The sequence below is a fragment of the Cynoglossus semilaevis genome, unplaced genomic scaffold (assembly GCF_000523025.1).
Source record: "Cynoglossus semilaevis isolate Cse_v1.0 unplaced genomic scaffold, Cse_v1.0 scaffold302, whole genome shotgun sequence".
Taxonomy (NCBI): Eukaryota; Metazoa; Chordata; class Actinopteri; order Pleuronectiformes; family Cynoglossidae; genus Cynoglossus; species Cynoglossus semilaevis.
In genome coordinates this window covers 221,560-241,723 of record NW_007585121.1, presented here as the reverse complement: position 1 = coordinate 241,723, position 20,164 = coordinate 221,560, and the positions used below count along the sequence as shown (strand labels likewise).

At 40.6% G+C, this 20,164-nt stretch overlaps 2 protein-coding genes across 3 annotated transcripts; one reads left to right on the top strand and one right to left on the bottom strand.

Annotated features, from left to right (window-relative positions):
- Window positions 1–468: 468 nt before the first annotated feature.
- On the bottom strand, window positions 469–13,596 carry LOC103398676 (E3 ubiquitin-protein ligase RNF19A). Of its 2 annotated transcripts, none has more exons than XM_017030841.2 (12): window positions 13,500–13,596; window positions 11,768–11,978; window positions 7,282–7,528; window positions 6,972–7,154; window positions 6,000–6,478; window positions 4,647–4,852; window positions 4,263–4,410; window positions 3,888–4,050; window positions 3,592–3,706; window positions 2,709–2,840; window positions 2,307–2,577; window positions 469–2,186 (listed from the first exon to the last, which is right to left on the bottom strand). In XM_017030841.2, exons 4-12 carry the CDS (start codon window positions 7,122–7,124, stop codon window positions 1,940–1,942), a joined length of 1,914 nt encoding a protein of 637 aa, XP_016886330.1. In that variant the 5' UTR covers window positions 7,125–7,154; window positions 7,282–7,528; window positions 11,768–11,978; window positions 13,500–13,596; the 3' UTR covers window positions 469–1,939. The 2 variants fall into 2 exon arrangements, with proteins under 2 accessions (XP_016886330.1, XP_008335587.1); XM_008337365.3 differs by having other exon boundaries at window positions 2,307–2,556.
- Window positions 13,510–20,158, top strand: znf513a (zinc finger protein 513a). The gene is made up of 5 exons (XM_008337363.3): window positions 13,510–13,648; window positions 14,440–14,576; window positions 15,314–15,451; window positions 16,830–17,597; window positions 17,947–20,158. The coding sequence occupies exons 2-5, from the start codon at window positions 14,537–14,539 to the stop codon at window positions 18,906–18,908; spliced, it is 1,908 nt and encodes a 635-aa protein (XP_008335585.1). The 5' UTR covers window positions 13,510–13,648; window positions 14,440–14,536; the 3' UTR covers window positions 18,909–20,158.
- Window positions 20,159–20,164: the final 6 nt, after the last annotated feature.

The window sequence follows — 20,164 nt, the reverse complement described above, 5'->3', positions numbered from 1 at the left end:
TACAATGACTATTTAATATCTATGAAATTAGAACTTGGTTTTAGCAACATACTCTACCCTTCTTTTTATAAGGTAATATTTCATCACTACGTACTTCAGTATGCGTGATGTTTTCAGCTGTTTGGGTTTATGGTCACATATTTACGGTAAATGTGTCTGAGTTCATGTTTTCTTGGTTATCCCTGTGTTCAAAAAACAAAAGTTGTTCTTGGTCTACTGTACCACTTGCCTTGTAGAAACGTATGTGTATTTTTTTATATAAAACCAATAATGTCATTCATATATAATGCATTTAAATCATATGTATTTAATCATATTTTCTCTAAAATTCCTTTTATACATTATCCACCGAAACACAATTTGTTTGTACGATTGCTCCCTCTACTGTTCGCTACTTGTTATCGCATGTTTGGAACCTCGTCGGTGAAGGTTAAAAGTACTTCTGACAACACGCTTTTTTTATGGTGAAATCTTTATTAAATTTCCATCCATTTCCCAGCACTGGTTAATCATGTCAACTCTGAGTAAATCTTTGACACTCAGGAAGCAAAGCAGGGAATTCATAGACATATAATTCCCATGATTCATAAAGGAGGAGGTTATTAACCTGAAATGTCATGCTGATGATGGAATTTAGGTGATGTTAATATGTAAGAGGCTCTTCTGTGCATACAGATGTATGTATGTGCATGTATGTGTGTGTGAGTTTAGTCAGGATGTGCAGCAAGTACTGCAGACCAGACAGAAGTGCACTCCCTCTACAGACTCACAAATTAAGATAAGAATAACATTGATGAACTGATTGATGAAGGCCCTTTTCTGAATAATTTACAAAAGCAGGAGTTTTAAGATGCGTGTTTATTTGGCCTGCCAACAGTCTTTAAAGGCCCTTTATTTTATGTGAGCTGCTTACATTGGATTAGATGGACTAGTCTGTCAAAACTGAAACAATTAGAATCTGTAAATACAACATGTAAAGAATTATGAAAGGGGTTAACTTTGTAAAAAGGTGAGAGTATATTTAATTATAAATAAAACAGACCGCATTTTTGAAATAGTGTTTGTATTGTTCCATCACAGCACTGACTGGCTTCCATCTTGTCTGTACCACAAATACCTGCATTTAATTCAGCATTATTTGGACACAATTATGGAAACTTCCAGACACACTCCCACATCTAATAGGCCATCAAACCATTCCTTTAAATGTGTATTACATTGACACAGAACATTGCATCAGGTAGACAAAAGGTAAAAAGCTTCCAGATGCCAGAGCCAAACCGTGCAGTGCAGCAGTTGACAACTGTTTGATCAACACAGCATCCTAAAAGCCTGGTAGTCAACATGAAAAACAAAAATCTACATGTCTTGCAGCATGGCTTCAGAAGTGATTTTTTTTTTATTTGTTTTCAACGAAACAATTGTTAGCTGTGTCACCTCATAAAACAAATCATGCTAGTGGGGGGTTCTTTATTGGGCAGTAGGGGAGAAGGGTCAATAAAGTAAGCTCAAGAGTACAGTCAGAAGAATAATGGGCCTGATAAAATAATTTTATATTAGAGAGAGGAATAAGGTAGTCTCTATTCAGGAAGGATCAGAGAGGGGTGATGTAGCTAACAGGCTGTCAGTCCCCTCTCTTCTAGATTCCCTGATGGGTTCTATCCTGCCTCATTACAGTCTGCAGCCCTCCTGTTTATAGATCTCATGCTTTTAGTCTCACACAAACACACACACACACACACACACACACACAAACTCATCTTTTACATTTGCTCTTTCTAAACCCGCATCTTCCTTACAGGCTGTAGCTAGAAGGCATCTGGTGGGAGGGCCCGTGGAGGAAGCAGGAGGAAACTTGGCCAATGTTTTCAGGTCAGTCCAGTGGGATATAAGTGATTATTTCCATTTTAACAAAGTACATAGCCTGTCTCCGTGGACCTTATACATCGTCTTTTTCAAAAACCGGTGTCCCTTCTCCTCCACCAGCTCCTTCATCATCTTGTTTCTCTCCTCCCCTGTCTTTTCTTTCTTCTGAGGCACACAAATGGTCTTGGGACTGGGCCTTCGAGTGTCCCAGCGACTCTGCTGATAGGCTTCGACTAGACAAGATGCTACTTAGGCTGGACTGGCGGGCGCCCCTGGGATGGGTCTCAATTTCCACTTTGACTTCTATATTAGTTCCATCTCTGCAGCAACAACAGAGACACAAATAGGTGATGAATTAATGTTCAAAATACAGAGAGAATCTCTGAGTAATATAAGCAGTTGAAATTACTAATCTAAAAAGAAAAATGAACAAAGTTCACCTGGAGGGAAGGGTCTGTGAGTCACTGACTTGGCTATCAGGAATAATAGCCACCTCGCAGTCCAGTGGAGTGTCCTGTTGGGAATATTCCTGGAGTCGTTTGGCTTCATCCACCCTCACATAGCTATCTAGCTCTGGGGGAGTGTTGCTGGTACTCGGGAGGACACCCACTTCCTGTATACTGACCCTAACTTCCTGGACACTGGTGTCACTGAGGGCTTGGTTGTTCTGACCCGTCCAGTGATCACTGACTACATGAGAGAATAGAAGATCTATAAGAGAAGTTGAAACTTTATCAGATTAGGCCATGACCTTTGGGGCATTGATAATAACCTTACGCTGATGTAAATTATTGGAGTGTATGATATCACTGACCTTCAGTCACTGACAAACATGTACTCACAGCTGGCTAAGTCCTCCAGTTGGATTTTCTGCATTTCAGGCGGTTCGCCCTGCGGTCGACACCAACCATTCCTACAGAGAGACATGGGGACAACTCCATAGACGTATGTCAGCATGAGTGGAACGCCAACACCTGGAGAGGAAAAGAGTTCACATTAAAATCAAAACAGTGAAACTGATGTGTCCCAGGTTTAAGTAAAATAGCAACAATAATTTAAACACTGGTATTTTGTAAATAACAGCTTTGAGATGTAGTACTACTACTGCAGATGTAGTGCTCACTGGCTTGATACTACTGATATCAAGTACTTTCCACAGACTTCCACAGCAGGAGCAGCTTTCACTTGTGTGATTATGCAATCAGTGATTGAGTTGGGAATTCGGGAACACAAAACTGAGCTCCGACCAAACAAAGAGACATCATTAACACAGCAGAGTCTGGGACACCATCGACTGTGCAACAGGGTGAGAACTGACGAGGCTGCCAGCAAAACTGTGAGTGTGTGAGAGGGAGGAGAGGAGGGTCAACGGAAAAGAACAACAGAACCCAGAGGTGTGAGTGTAATATGTGAAAATAAACAACAGTTGTTGAGACTCGTGACAGTGAAGAACATATGGCAGTAAAAAAAATAAAAAATAACTGAGAAGGTGTTTAGTAGTGGGCAGCTCTGAAGAAGGCAAGAAAGTACCAGCTAAATTGTTTGAGTCTGAATCTTTGTGTATGTAGTTTGCGTATTCTGACTGTGTGGATGTCGGTTTGAATCCAGTTTTCTCCCACAGGTTAAAAACATGCAGGATTAAGTTAGTGACCTTTTAGTATTCTGATCTTTTTTTTTTTTTTTGCTGTCCTTAAAAACGACCTACAACTGTCCTTCATTCCTTACCCACAGTGACGGCTGCTATGACTGGAGACACAAACACTGACATCATCACTCCGCTGGCCACAGTCAAGTAATGCTTGCTTCCTGAGATATTGTTTTTCTTACAACGACCATGGACCTGTGAAAGAATTAAAAAAGAAAAATCATTCTTGTTATACAATAAAGGGAAGTGAAATAGGCTGCATAATATTTCTATAATGTTATTCTAGATAAGATAAAATGTTTACAGTTGCACAATAAGATGAAATTGATGAACTTGAACATTTAACCTTAAAGTTAAAACTGCATCTGTTGTGTACCTTTCGCCCCATGTAGATTGGTATTCCCACAATAATGACTGGGATGGCGATGCCCGCTATAAGGGAAATGACCACAGGCGCTCCGAGCAACATGCCCACCTGCCACAGAACCTTACGGGTCTGTGACCATGGCTTCTTCCCCCAAAATGTACATCCTGAAGGACTGAGACACAGAAGAGAGCATCTGTCACACAATACTACAATGAGTTTTTAAATTATTATCTACCACTAGTTTGAACTACTCATTTGCTCTACAAAGTCAAAAAATGCTGGTTTCCCTTTGCATGTTTAGATATAAATAAATGTAGAAAGAGATTTGATTCTTTCTTTCTTTCTAGTGGAACAAAGGATGAATAAATCAAGGTAAACAAACACCTGAGGTAGTGCACGTCCGTGATCTCCTGCATACACAGCCAGCAGAACTGACAGGCACAAACTGTGCAGTTCATTCGGTTACAGCTGCCGTCGTTGGTCTTCATGATGTAGGCGCCGCAGCGAGGGCACGGCTTGATCTCCTCTGCATCTGAAGCAGAAAGGTGAACTTGAAAGAGGCTGACCACACACCCAATCATTTATTCATGTTAACCTTTAAAAACGTATATCTATATTGAAAACTTTGAATACATATTTAAAGTTTTCAATATGATGTTTTTTGCTCATGATCTACCAGCACTCCCTTTGTGATCTACTGGTAGATCGCGATCAACTTATTTCCAAACCCACCACAGAGAGCTAAGCGTCAGATGCTGCCAGCCCTACCTCCACCATGTTCTTCATTGAAGACATACAGTGTGGAGGAATCGTTGCCACCTGATGTGTGGCGTGCTCTCTGACGCCGTGCCTGGTCACACGTCTGGTTGGGGTGCCACAGCTGTCTGCAGTGGTAGCAGAACTCGGTGTCGCATCCCTCTCGTCCGCAGCTCAGCTTTGGACACTCGGCGCAGCCATAAGCTATCACTGCATAACTGTGGAGACACAGAGCGTAACTCTACACATGGACCTACCAAAGGCAACCATAAGGTTTTAATACAAACATTTTATTCTCACATTTAAATACAGAGGGGCAGAATTGGTCCAGCAGCTGAAACTGTAGTTTTAAAACTACTACTACTCACATAAAGAACAAAAGGCTGATTTTTCTTAGATCCAAGGTAATCTGCTGCTAAGCCTCTCATTCTAAGGCCTGAAGGAATTCCAAAAGGTAGAGAACATGGTACAACATAAATCATAGCACATGTGTGGGCCTTATATAACTCTGTGTTAGCTGCAGCATTTTTTATGTAAAGTTTCAAAGAACACTCTTGTTTTCTCCACTTTCATTCCAGACCCCTTTTTCTTATCAATATCTTGAAGACAAAATTGCATGATTTTTCTTTTGGGAGACACTTGAGAAATTCAATCTTTTGTTTCTCGCTGTTACATTTAATTCACCACAGCGTCAGACAGATTGGCTTATTGATTTCTGCTCCACTCATTCGTGATGACTGACTGGGTGTTCCAGCACTTGCAGCTTGGCAGACAGACAGTCTACCACTGAGACCTAAACCCTGCTGCATACGTGCCTTGGACCACAAATAACCAAATGACACACACACTCACGCACACTCACACACACATATTGAATGAATTTCCCATCAGCCGCCCTATCCTGTTCCTCATTCATGAACATTTAGGTCACAGCGCAAAGGATCAGTCTAAGCATGCAGGGACCCTGGTGGTGACTGCATTGTATTACGACAACTGTTAAACATAATACAGTGAAATTCTCTCATCAACCCAATTAACGAAGAAGAAGAAAAAGAACAGCTCAAGAAATCTAATTTGACAAGTGTTTAATTACAGTGCACTGACAGACACCAGCTTGTGACAGTGTCTTCAGAACATCTGACCCCATTCCACATGGTTAATGGCCTTCAGCTGCGACTACATTTGTGTTAGTGTGTCAGAGAGTGTGAACACAACAACTGTTCTTTCTTATACCTATTATCAATTCAGTCCCCTTAGAAAAACAATATTTATAGTATTTTTTATTATTGTTATCCTATTCAGTCCAAATCCAATGAAAAAAGGGTTCCAGATTCCTTAACCTAACCCTGCAGAGTTTAGTCTCACCTGCAGTCTGGTGCAGGGCACCAGCGAGTATCTGGATCAGCGGCGAGAAATCGTCTCAAGTGGTACTCCTCAAACCGCTCCAGCAACGCCTGGTCATCCAGTATGGCGCGGACATCTAGAGGGGCCAGAGTCTCTGGGCATTGCGGGCACGCGATGCCCACGCGACTCTCTGATATCTCAATGCGCAGGTACTGGCGGAGGCAGTCGGAGCAGGATCGATGGGAACAGGAGGTGAGACGTGGAAAGTGACAGCGTGGTTGACTGAGCAGGCACAGTGGACACTCCTCCAGATGTTCGTCCAGCAGCTGCTCCTGACTGGAGGAGGAGAGTGACAGGACGCCAGTGGAGCCCCTGCTGACCTCGACCACGCACTCAGCCGTGGCGGCTCCGTCTTCAGCTCCCTGGGCTGCTGCTTCTCCTTCTCTTTCTGCTCTAGAAGCTGTGGATTCTCCACCTTCCTCTGCTGTGAGGTTGATGTCCTATGAACAGTTCATAATAAAATCTCCATGAAAGAACATTCTGTTGCTGTTATAAAAAAATTCCATAAACTCTTAAAGTTAGACAATATATAAAAAATCTAACTTGCCAATTTGTGTTTGTATGTGGGCGGATATTTTTGATCAATCTCGTTTCTTAGCAACGATTGTTTTTTTTCTAATAACCAATTAATAAAATAAACACTGTAATGGATTTGGGTTGTAACAGCTTGGCAGTGGAGCAGCAGGTAATGCATCGGAAGTTAATAATTTACAGACTTACACGGCAATTTGACAGACACTGAGGTGAAAAATCAGTTTTGTGAAAAATGAAATAATTAGATCAAACAAGTGTAAGGTGAGTAGTACTACTATATAACAGCAATAGTATTTCACAAGGTTTACACACAAAAACACTTTTTCTAAGTGTAATAACAAAATTAGGAAACAAACAAGCAATCCAAAATTTTTATGTTCATTTGAGCGACGTTTTCACCTGCACTGGGTTTTCGCTGGGAGTCAGAGTGATGGCCACCTCCTCTTTGGGGCAGGCTTCCACGGGTCTCTCGGGCCTGGGCTCCGATTTGGGCTTCCTGGTGAAGAAGTTGAGGAAGCTCAGTGGCCCCGTCTGCTGCTTGGGCCTCTTCATGGTGTTGAACTGGAGCAGGAGGAGCAGCAGCTAAAGAAGGCACAACCGTGAGCAGAATGCAGCTATGACAGCATGTCTATGTGTGTGTGGAAGGCACAGAGAAGGAGGGAGGGAGTGTGTTTGTATTTAGGTGAGCAAATAAAAAGAACACACTCACACAGCGAGCTCTCACGACTCAGGAGGTTTCTCTGCGGCACAAGAGAGGATGAGCAGGAGTGATGGAGAGGGAGACGATGGGGACAAGGTGATCCCTGCTGGAGGGGAACATCACAGGTTTAGAGGCGTTCTGCGTCTGGTCATGTGGTTGACTTTGTCTCTGCTGTCTCTCCTCCACCTCCGCTGCAGTTCCCTCATCCAAGCTATGCCAGAACAGACTGACTCTCCTACACCATTTTGGGCCGGCACTAAAAAACACAGCATAACATAAACCAGTGAATAGGAACAGGGATTATGTGCTGTGTGCTCAAAACACCAAAGTACAATTATTTATTAATCCTCAGGGGAATACAAAGGACATTCTCTTATTTTACTTCAAGTAATTGGCTAATTTTATCTAATAATACGGTTGTAGCACAACATTAGAAGTATTTTTTTTCATGTATAACGTGCAAAGACATTGTTTGCTTATTAACAATATGTATAGCAATAACCTTTTTCTTTTCGCTGAGATGTCATTCAGAGTTCTGCACAACCTTTTTTTTTCAATTTACCTCTACATAAAAAGTAACACAGGATGCTGTAGTACAGCAAACTGTGACAGAAAAGAAAAATCATAGAAACATAGGGAAGAACATGGAACCTCCAAACAGAATGAAGCTGGTTATGTTCCTACTGTAAAGCAAGGCATCATGTGGCCCAGTTTGTGTTCTGACTGCTGTGCTGTGCTGTCATCTAACAGAGTCATATTGTCTTAATTAGCAGCTGTGAGCTTCGATAATTGGACAGAAGAACAGAGAGTATGAGGTGCTTCAACCCCGGGCCAATTAAAACTGTCAAATTAGACCATGTTACATGACATGGAACAGAATTAAATAAAAACTGTTTCAAAGTTTAAAAGACTCAGATATTCTCTGTCTGTGACAGCAGCTGCAGGTTTCGGCAATAACATGTTTCCTTGTTGCGCAAAAAGGAATTTGGAACATGTGGATTTATGTAACACTGCAGTACCTAACCTGCTTTCCTGTACAGACTCTGAAAGTTGGAGCCGTATTTATATTCCAGTCTGTGGATATGTTCAAGTTGACATGATCGGCAAACTTCTCATGCGGCAGCACATCATTATACCGTATGTGCATGGAAATTAAAGAGTGAAGAAAAGACATCTGTTGTTCTTTAAGACATTGGCATCATAGAGAGATGATTATATGATTTAAGTGTCTTCCCGCTGCAGCTAGAAATATAGTATGTTCTGCCTTTTTGCCAGAATGTTGTATAATACAAACTAAAATAACAGCGGACAGGGGTCATTATGCAACAGCTGTTTTTGTCATGTGGTCACATGTGTGACGCTACAACCTCCTTTGCGGTAATATGGCAGTAAAAAAAAAGAAAAGAAAAAAACTCTAGGATTTGTCAATCAACCATTTACATTTCTTTCAACAAAGAACCAAAAAAATGACATTTATTAATTATTTAAATTGATCACAATAAAATGCTTCATTCATAGAGTAACTATATAAAAGGACACAATTTGACAAAAGTTTTTACCCTGGGGATAAACTGAAGTAATAAGAAAAAAATATATAAATATATATTTTACTAAAGTGAATTTGTTATTAAAACATACATTTTGATTGATTATATGGTTATTACATTTCTATCTCAACCTTATATTCATTTGAAAATAATAAAAAATCACTTATCACATTACTTTATATTTAACATAATAAAACTTTCCCTCAGGGTTAAAGGAATGAAACCAACTGCTTAATCTAAGTCATTTTAAATGTGACAATCACTGACTTCACTGAAAAATACTGAGTTCTTTAATCTCACTCAGAAGGCAGAGGGAAACATGGTCAGCAACACCAAGGACAGTTTTAGATAAAGGCGAGAGCTGTTTTAGATTTTAGAACAATTTTGTTTGTGTGTGTGGGCGAACATATATGTTTGCACAGCACACCATAAAAGGCACCATCCTGAGACCACTGACCACAATGACCCTAACCCTAACACCAAGACAGTTATGCTTCTTTTATTATTATTTATTTTTAAAATAAGCATTTTGATTAAAAGGTAACAAATAGGGAATTATAAAAAATATTTTAAAAAGCTAAACGGTTCCTTTAACATGCAATTATAACAAAACCATTCTTACACAAAAATCTGTTGGTTTACTCTGTATATAAAAATAATTACTTTTTTTTTACAAGCATAACAGTGGAAAGTAAATATGCTGCTGTAATAACACAGTATTAAGAGAGGGAGGTTATGTGAAGAAAAACAACCTTCTTTAATCCTGAGGGAGAAATCCTCCAGAGCAGCTCTCTGCAATTTTTCCAGCAGGAGGTATAGTTTATTACAGCCGTGGTATAGAACATGTTGAATTATGGGAAATCCATTTATAAATGTGCCATAAGACAGACTTCTTATACACAGTCACCCCAAAATATGATTCAATAGATTAATGCCACTGATATTAACCTGAAGGCTGAAGTAACGCCCTGCAGTGGGTTTTCACCCTGAATAAAAAAAAAGGAACCAGAGAGCAGATGTTTTAACAGGACTTTCTTCACTTGTTGGAATGAATGACGTCACTTATATTTTTGCTTCTTGCTGTTAACTGTCTGCATGTGAATATCATGCACGGGGCAAACAGCAATGGCATCATAGAGAGAGAGAGAGAGAGAAACAAAATAGGAGTTACAGTATGTGAAGAGCAGCTGATCATAACAGATCATCACAGGGCGATCGACACAGACAGTCAGGTGTTGTGCCCTGAGGATGGAAGGTAGAAATGAACAGGATCTGACCTTTAGCATCCAGATGTGGGTCGGATTAATCCAACATCTGTGCGTTTTCTAGAGGACAGTTTGTCCAGTGTTGATGGCAGGAAAACAAGAAGAAATATCAACAACGTAAACTCTCAGACATCATTCAGCTGCATTCACTTTCACGTATCACTCAATCTACATACAGTATGTGCATGATTTATAACCAGTGTACTTCTGATACAAAGCTCCCAATTTACCCAGGCCTGATCCCAGCAGAAGAGAAGACACAGAATGTCAACGATGACTGGATTCCACTGACTTCTAAAGTAGCAACTGGTATCTGCCTGTGAAGTCTTATCTATGAGCCTATAAGGGCAAACTACAACCTCTGAGAGTGATCCTAATGAAGCTGCCTGGTCCAGGACCAGCAAAAACAACTCTTTTCCCTAGCTGCTGCCTCCAGCTCATCTGGGAAACAGCCTTAGTGTTTGTAACTGTTTCCAACAGCAGGTCCTGCATTAAGTCCTCTTGAACATGTAGGTTTCAAGTCTGCACTTGCATTTTATCCAAGTTGTTGCTACACTGCAGGTAATATGGCAACTATGAGAATTCTGACTGATTCTAGTTTAAAAAAATCACATCTATCTGAAGCTAATATTCAGATACATGTATCTAACAGCCTAAAATGATCTCATGTGACAAGAAATTGATAAAGGCAACTCTGCATCTATTTTGCACTGCTATTGCATCTTGGTAATGATCTACTTTCCACCAGTGAACACTTCCACCTAGACATTACTCAATCACTTGTGAAAGAAGAGGCCATTGGAAAATACAAACAGAGGCCACAGCACCACATACCTCTACGTGTACTTGAAAGTGGCATGGGAAATATGTAACCAGTGGATTAACAAACACAAACTGGCCTGATAGAACTGACGGCACATCAACTCGGAAGTAACTCTAGTTAAGATTCTACCTCGGAAGAGGGAAACCTAATGGTATTATCTGTTACACTGGACATAAGCCAACATCAGCAATGCGGGGATTCAGAGGCATGTAAGTGACCTCACTCTTCCCACACACACACACACACACACACACACAGCTCTGTTCTGCACCATGTGCTCAACACTGAGTATTATTGACCTCTGGCAGGGCCTGCTTACTCTTTTTTTTAAAAAAAAAAACGACCAAAATAGGTTGATGATGCAGACCCCTGTTTGAGCTGTTTGATGGCACGGACTTTTATAGCAGTGCCACAAGTTTTTCTTTTCAGGGTTTTTTTTTATCTCGGTCATGTCTTTGTTAAAATGGTCTAAGAATTGAATTTTCGAAAGTGATAAGTAAAAACAAACAGGCCTACAGTGCATATGAACGAGTGCGTGTGTGTAAATAGAATATAAATTAATGCAAAATCATATATGTTGTAGGGCAAAATACATTCGTGCATCTATATAGAAATTATTCATAGGTTTATAGAACACGGTGCATCCATCCATGGCAATGATTTACAAAGACGTGCTCAGAGCATCACATTGAGCTGTAGCAGGGAGTGGCATGTTTAACGTGCTCCGTATCCTGGTTCCTTTTCCTCTCCATCTCCATGCTTTCTCTTTTGTAAGTCCGACAAGTCACGGCAACAATTGCGCAACAGACCGATCTAGCATTATACACAATCATTTCTATTACGTAAACGGTGGATCTTACCTTCACTGCGCGGCGCCCTCTCTTCGCAGCGTACTATCCAACTGGCAACTGGCTCCGCCCCTAGAGGACCACAGAGTCCACACTCTGGAAGCTGACCGTCTCCTCCTCTCCTCACTGCTGCACCCTCAGCAGGAGGTGATCGAGAGACGCGGTGGGTAGTGATGGATGAATGTGTGGAAGGGTGAATGGATGGATGGATGTTGGAGTCCGGCTGCCAGAGGAGAAATGAGGAGGGGGAAGAGGAGAGGCAGCAGCAGAATCAGCAGCAGACTGATGACTATGCTGACTAAGGACAGCGTCCCACTGCGGTGACATGAACCAATAGGATAACGCAGAATCACAGGATCTCCTTTTCATTATTGCCCCAGCCCCCTTAAAAATAAAAGGGCCCCCTTTAGAAACAAAGGACCCATATTCAATACATAACATGCTCGTAAAAAATACGATTTCTCCCTAAACTGAAACACCTCTATCTTACATTAGTTCTTACTTCATCTGTTATAAAAAAATACACAGCACTTAAATTATACTTCAATCTGTTATCTTAAATAGCCATTAACGACAAAAAATAATGTATAAGTTCTAAACTTAAAATGGTATTGCCAGTGTATTAAAATACACAATGTATTTAAAAAACAACAGGTAATTTTGACACATTTGGCAGCATCCAGCGGCAAAATTACATCTGCTACATATTTCTCACTTTACTATTTCTGTCCAAGCATGTTGGAGGAAAAATAGGGGACCGAGTAAAACTCAAGTGTGTATAACAGACCATCCAGCCCCATAAACAAGTGCATTTTTTTCTTTTCTGTTAAACATTACATTACTTTTAACCATGCCACCTATATACTATTTAGAAATAGATGTTTGTCTTCTCCTGAGGAAATGTGAAATTTTATAGGGCTGTACTTTTATCTGTTACATACTTTGGTCCCTGGATGATCTCCTAAATCACCTGCAGATGTCTCAAACGTCCCTGGAGGCTCATTTAAACAAATGTTACAATGTATATGAAGAAAGGCACACACAAAGAGGGACACAAATGCACACATATTGAAGCTCTGGTTATATAGAGGAACTCTGCAGGGAAAAAAACATGCATATTTTAGTTATCCTACATTATATTCTCACTTACTTAAGTAAGAAATATGCATGTTTTCAGTTTATTTAAGTTTATCCTACTCTAGATAGTGTAAACTCGTTATGAATAATGAGGACATATAGACATCTCATTTACACACAATACAATTTTGTTATTTAATGAATGGTTAAAGATAAGACGAAGGTAATGGCCATACCAAGGACGTTTCCTTCATTATCGTTAAAACCACATTAACTATGATGCAATGCGGCACATCAACCGGAAATTATTTTCGGAAACGGAAACACCCTCAAAACGGAAACGAAGCGTATACAATGGAATCAAGCCACATTCATAAAAACTATTAAACATCCGCTTAACTCCACAGGCCTTCAAAACAAAACAACAGACATTTAAATAACCGCGTTTATTGAATTACATTCGTAAAAGCATGGCGACTTTAACTAATATGTGTATTTTAAACCACTCATAAATTAATAATGGGAACAAACTCCAAACACAAGTAAGTTTTTACTCATTACGTAATATGATGCTTTTATACTGAAGGAGTAAAAATGAAAGTGGTGTTGCTACTGAGTCTGCTGTCTTACAGGAGAATGAGAAAATCAATTAAGTTATGAAAAATACCTTTAATTGCCTTTCTTTGTCGCCGCAGCTCATGAAGAAATGGCGGATCTGCGGGCGTTGTACAACTGAGGACGAATACATTAAAGCCAATGGCGTGCGTACGGGTGGCGAAGAGAACCTAAATGGACAACAGTATTTACGTTTTTTAGGTAAGTTAGCATCGGAGCTAGTGAAGTTGACATTAGCTATTTGGCTAATTTAGCTGTAGGTTAATGGCACAAAAGCGACACATGTCTACATGAGAGGTGTTGGCACAGTCATTAACACGTTTCTCGTGAAAATACGTTTTTAAAAATGTTATTTATCAGACTCGTACAATCGCTGTTTCTGAAGTTTGCTATCACGCCTTGCTGTGTGAACTAGCACTATGCTATGTGAAGACATGTCTCAGTTTACTATTCGTTTATTCGTCTGATAGCTATCGGTCGGAGACCAGAGGATATCTTACATATTGGTTAAGTATTTTGAATATTTTAAACATATTACTATAGTGTACTTTGCTTTCAATCTAAATAGATCAGTTTACGCTGCAAGTGGATGTGAAAACGTATATTGTGAGATAATTTGTTCATACCAGTTAAGATGAAACTGCTGCCATGCGGCGTTGTGTTAATTACACTTTGTTGTAGCCCTTAATTAACTTCATCGAGACACAATTGACGCTGTTCTTCGGAAAATCATAACAGATCCACATAACTTAATTCGAATTCATTTTGTATTTTTATATAAAGATCAGACACAGACAATTAGATTGGCTAATGCTGTCAAAATATAAATTCATCTCAAGAGAATTTCGAACGTCGGTTTAATTCAAGTATCATTGTATGTATGGTATGTATGTGTTTCTATATGTTTTTGTTATGTGTAATGTAATATATCGTGATAAGTATTGCATGTCAGCCGTCAGAAATATTTTTAAATTTCCGTTTAAAATTTACAGAAATACCGACTCGTATCATCCAGACACACAAGAATGAGCTGATGGTTGTGAAAGTCTGGAAGAAGACGTCTCACAAAAAGGAGAGGCTAACTGGAAGATGCCAAGAAAAAAACAACAGAATCCACAGCCAGTAAAGTGTAAGTGTCCATTGTTTTTTGTTGTTTTGAACTTAAACAGGGAGTAGAGCTACTTTTCCAGAGACATGAGTCACCTTACAATAAGCATTTGCCCTAATTGCAGACCTAACTGATTACTGTTTTTTTTTAAATAGTTTTGATAGCTTAGGTGATGTGTTGGTTAATTTTAGTGGTAACCTTTGTTACCACAGATCCTGAACGTGAATGACGTACTTCAACTGTATCAATCTACAATGTTTTGTTTAATCGTTTTTTAATGATAGTTTATAAATCAAATGTAGGGTGTGGCTCTGTAAAGAATAAACACCCCATATCTTTATTTGCATATTTCTGTCATTATGTCAAACACTAAAACGACCAGTAGATGGTGACAGAAGGCTGGTTAAGATTCTGTACAGAGGGAGCTGCTCAGCTCGTCCTTGACTTAATCTCTGAGTCCCATTTGACAGCTGTCTGATGGTCGTTTGTATTCCATCAACGTTGCAAACCAAGTTTGCGTTTCAAGGATCATTAGCTGCAACTGCAGTGAAGATGGTTCAATTTGTCATCTGTACGCAGTTAACTTTGTGCTTACAAAATGTGGGCTTACGCCGATGGAGACATGTGTAGATCACTTTTTCAATATTGTGCTGTGTGTATGGCAACTCTTTCATTAGCTAACAGCATTTTAAGGTGTGCTGCTGTAAGAATGTAATTGATTTGTTTGTTGCTTATTTACACTTTTTTTGTAACTGCAGTGGATTCTGAAGATGGACTAACCACAGACACTCCAGGAAACCTCACCTTAGACACAGACTTTCTTCTAGAACAAGACCTTGAGTTTGATGACCCTGATCCTGATGAAAACAAGATTTTAGGACTGGAAAAATTCTCAGGTCAGTGATTGGTTCAGAAACTGTAGGTGGCCATCACCAGTGTATTAAATATATAAATTCAAAGAAAAATAACCTGTTGTATTATTCCTAACAGTACTGAAACTTGCACATCCTGTAGACAAAACATTCTCATTGTCTCATTAGTTCAGAATGTCTGTGTTATGACTGATTATTTGTGATTCCACCAGTAGGTCTTAGTGAAAGGTTATGTCCTGCTTGGCTTATCTGTGCTGTAGGGAATTTAAAACATACAATATGTCTTGAATTTGAAAAAAACTTTTTATTACTTATTTATAAATTTTATTTTGGAAAATACCTTATTTTTAAATAACACATGTAATGAGTCAAAGATTTATCCATTTGATTCAACGGCTTTAGCAGCAAGTAAAACATTCTGATGACCCAATGTGGAAAGTAGAAAGTAGAAAGAAAAAAATTACAGTAAAAGTCCCTGTGATTAAGATTAGTCCCTCTGTGTGACTGTAGAGGAGATGACACCACCAGCTCATGTTTCACAGCGTGGCTTTGTGTCAAAGTGTGTGATCTGGAAAAAAAAAATAGAAAAGTAGAAAAAGGAGCTGAAACACCATTATTATGTGGGGGTCATAAAAACACAACCATTATCATCATGGACACCATTATAAGAGGGCATTTATTCATCATCATCATCATCATCATCATCATCATCATCATCATCATCATCATCATCATCATCATCATCATCATCATGAGCTGTTGCCTCTGCTCTGCCACTGCCATTATTGTTTCCATCTCATCATCATCATCATCTTCTACCCTCATCATCATCAGCAGCAGCAGCGGCCTCACCATTATAGTCATCATCATTATCATTAGGCCTGGTAATCATCCACAAGGGCTTTTCATGGGGAGGGATAAAAAGGGCAGTCTCTGCTCTCGTCTTACTCACATCCTGCCTCAACGTCTGTGAAGAAAGGTGCTTTTTCTTTTGCTCTGCTAAAAAGCATGTACGAACGCCAGGGAGCAAAGGCTTGAAGTCCTGAGGCATTTCTTTCTACTTTCTGGGAAAATGTGTCTTTGCTTTTTGTCCTCTTTATGTCTAAAAACCTAAAGTTAGAGTTAGAGCTCAGGTGATCTCACTGGTGGAAAAGTAAGTACTAAAATATTTTTCTCTCTTTTCTTTTTAATAATAATGGTACAATGTTTTTTCAACACCATAATTAAGTTATCACAATCTGTGAATGTTCTTTGTTTTTTTTTAACCCAGGATACTATAAATGAAATTCCAGTGAGACTTTTTTTTATTTGATCTATGTCTGTGTTTTTCAGATGTCAGGTTTGATTGTTTAAACATTTGCAACTGTGGAAACACTTTTTCCTATTTGTCATTTTTGCACAGAGGTAGCAGCTGAGATCGGTTTCTCTGTTTATCCCCTGGGTGATGAGGAGAGCCCAACCTACGGTCAGCTCAGCATGGAAAGTGAAACGGATAATTCTCGCAGCACAACCGACAACGGAAGGGACGACGACGGCAGAGAACCTCGGCCGGAGCCTAGTTTTCCTCCATACCTGTCCTGCAGAGGCTGTGGTCAACTCCGCGATGGACCACTAGGACCTGGCATTGACCTTGTTGGCCCATATTGCCTTAGGTGTTGTAAAGCCTCCAGAGAAGCCAAAAGCCCGGACTTCTGTTTACCTTTTGGCCTCAGTGGGCTTCGCCCCGCTTCCCATTCACAACTTGACGGAGAAGGAATGAGAAATGGAATGGGTGACAAAGCTCTGACAGCAGAGGACAAACTGTCCAAACTGCACTCCTGTCACCTCTGTGGTTTTTCCTCACGTTACGCCAACCATGTTAAGCGTCACATGAAGACGCATAATGGGGAGAAGCCCTTCAACTGCCCCCTGTGCACTTACGCCTCAGCTCAGCTGGTGAACCTGCAGAGACACCTGCGCATTCACACCGGCGAAAAACCTTACAAATGTGAGAGCTGCACCTTTGCCTGCAGTTCCCTTGGTAACCTCAAGAGGCACCAACGCATGCACCTGCCCACTCCAGGAACTGGACAGGAAGCCATACAGGGACCTGTCACTGGTCAGAATAGTCTGAAGAGGCAAGTGACGGGGCAAAGACCCAGTGGAGAAGCTTCAGGTGCTTTAGGGCGAGGTATGTATGATTTTACTTTTTAATTGAACTTTTTACATCACCAAAATTCTTACTGTGGAATTTGCAGTAAAATAAATATAAAGTAGCATGTCTTCTCCAGACAGCCTTGAATTCACTTCTTCAGTGAAGAATATTTTAGTGGGGTCAAAACTTGAAATAAGGATTAGCTAGACAAGGAATTACCTTTAAAGACTTTAAGAAAACATTAGGGAGATGAGCTGTAGTGGTTTAGGGCATTTTATCAGATACTGTTGGAAAACCAAATCCATTGGCCATCTTCAAATGTGTATTTATCCTTATTTGACTTCAGAGATTAACTTCTCTCCAATTGTGTTTCCTTTTTACCAAGTATCAGAAGTGGCAAGAGCAACGTCACACCTGACCATGGCGTCCCAGAACAATGACTACCTGTCAGCTTTCGATAGCTTAAAGGAAGCATCGCCACCACCTTTACCCCACTCTAATCATGGCCCTGCCCTCCAGGCCCCACCTGTGCCTCACACTACAGACAGAGAGAGCAACAGGACGAGTAGGGAGGGCTCAGCAGATGGCGCCAGCCTCCCACCTTCACTTTTCCCTTATACCTGCCGTCTGTGCGGTGTCGTCCTGGAGGACGAGGACGGCACCTCTGCCCAAATTTGTGCCAAGTGTACTTTGGAGATGCTGACTAAAGATGCCTCTTCATCTCCTAACAGCCCAGGTGAGCGGAGTGACAAGGTTTACACCTGCGCCGCCTGCCCCTTCCTCACCCACTATCCAAATCACTTGGCACGCCACATGAAAACTCACAGCGGCGAAAAACCCTACAAGTGCCCTCAGTGCGACTATGCCTCAGCGCACTTTGACAACCTCAAGCGTCACCACAGAGTGCACACGGGTGAGAAACCTTACAAGTGCAATTTGTGCGACTATGCTTGTGGGAACTTGGCGAACCTGAAGCGTCACCTGCGAGTGCATTCGGGCGCCAAACCCTTCCAGTGTGCCGTGTGCAGCTACAGCTGCAACCAGAGCATGAATCTGAAGCGACACATGCTGCGGCACACCGGCGAGAAGCCGTACAAATGTCGCCAGTGTGGCTACACCACGGGCCACTGGGACAATTACAAGAGGCACCAGAAGAAACACGGCCTCGCCACAGACGGCTGGGTCAAGGTTCCCATGACTGGAAATGACGAAGAAGAAGACGATGATGATGATGATGTACGTAAAGGGATGGGATCCGGAGTCCAGACTCACAGAAAAGAAGCAGGAGTTGATATGCAGTACATGCAGGGAGGTCGGTCGGACTACACACCTGTGCTACAGACTTGACTGCATTAAATGAAAAACTCAGCAGAATGGAAGCTACCAGCAAGTCTTTTTGTTTTTAAATTGTTAACCTTCACAGAGCCTTTATTATTGTTTGAATGCATCTGTGTCTGTGTTTGTCAGATGTACAGAGGCTGCTAATTGTTTGTAAAATCGGACACAATTATAAGAAGAAAAAAAATGTCGGTCTACATTATTTGATGCCTTTTGGATTTCAGAAGAAATCTGGCACTGTGTTTTCAACCCGTAGTATTTGTTAGACTGATTAGTAGGAAAAGGAGGATTTTTTTTTCAACGTGGATGAAAACAAGACTTTAGAGGCAGATTGTTAGATTGTCCTTTCTGCCTCAGAGCGGGCTCATACAGGACTACCAGTCCAACACAGCATGATGGAGTTGGTCTTAGACAGTCAGTCAGCTCAGTGTTCATCAGTCATTTTCACTAAACTATGGCAACATCGTAGAAAGTTATAGGACCACCTAGGAGCTGTCCTTCAGCACCACTGGGTCCAGAGATCTACTCAGTGACTGACTCTACTCTGTAACCTCCACCGATCAGTGTTAATGGGTTAAAAACGACCAGATTTCTTCTTCAACTGAGGTGAATGAGTCCACGAGACTGTGTTTCGTCTTTGTCTTCTACTCTTGCTCCGTTTATGTCAACACAAATGAACTGTAGCTACTGTTAAAAAAAAGTCTTTTCACTGGCTCATCATATATGTCACAGATACCACATGACAAAATCACCTGAATACATAGAACCGGTGCAGATTTGTGCCTGATCCATTGAGTTGCACTGTGTAGTTTTATTCAATCCTCTTTGTTGCTACTTTAACTTGAAGTTAACGTACGTAGCCTGGGTTCAAACCTTTTCACGTCAGATTTAAACACGTGCCAACACGACTACACCGTGCAGCTCATGGTGAAGAAGGCTGATGTTTGAGGTCAGTATTTTGCTTTTTGTTGCATCAAAGCACAACTCCATTAAGAGCATGAACTAACCTATGTATGTACTACTAGCAATGTGGCGATGACAGAACTAAAAGTTGTTTTAACTCTAATGATTGACTCATATTGAACTGTAACCGTGTTTTTCTTTCAGCCCCCCAAGACAAAAAGGGATGTGGGGATTAAAATCCAAAGCAAGAAAGTGTAATAGAAATAATAATTTGTAGTTATTTTATCAGTAAAATTGCATGTGGAAACATTGTAGTTTTAGCTGTAACTGTAGCTTGTACAAGAAAAAAAATAAAAGGGAAA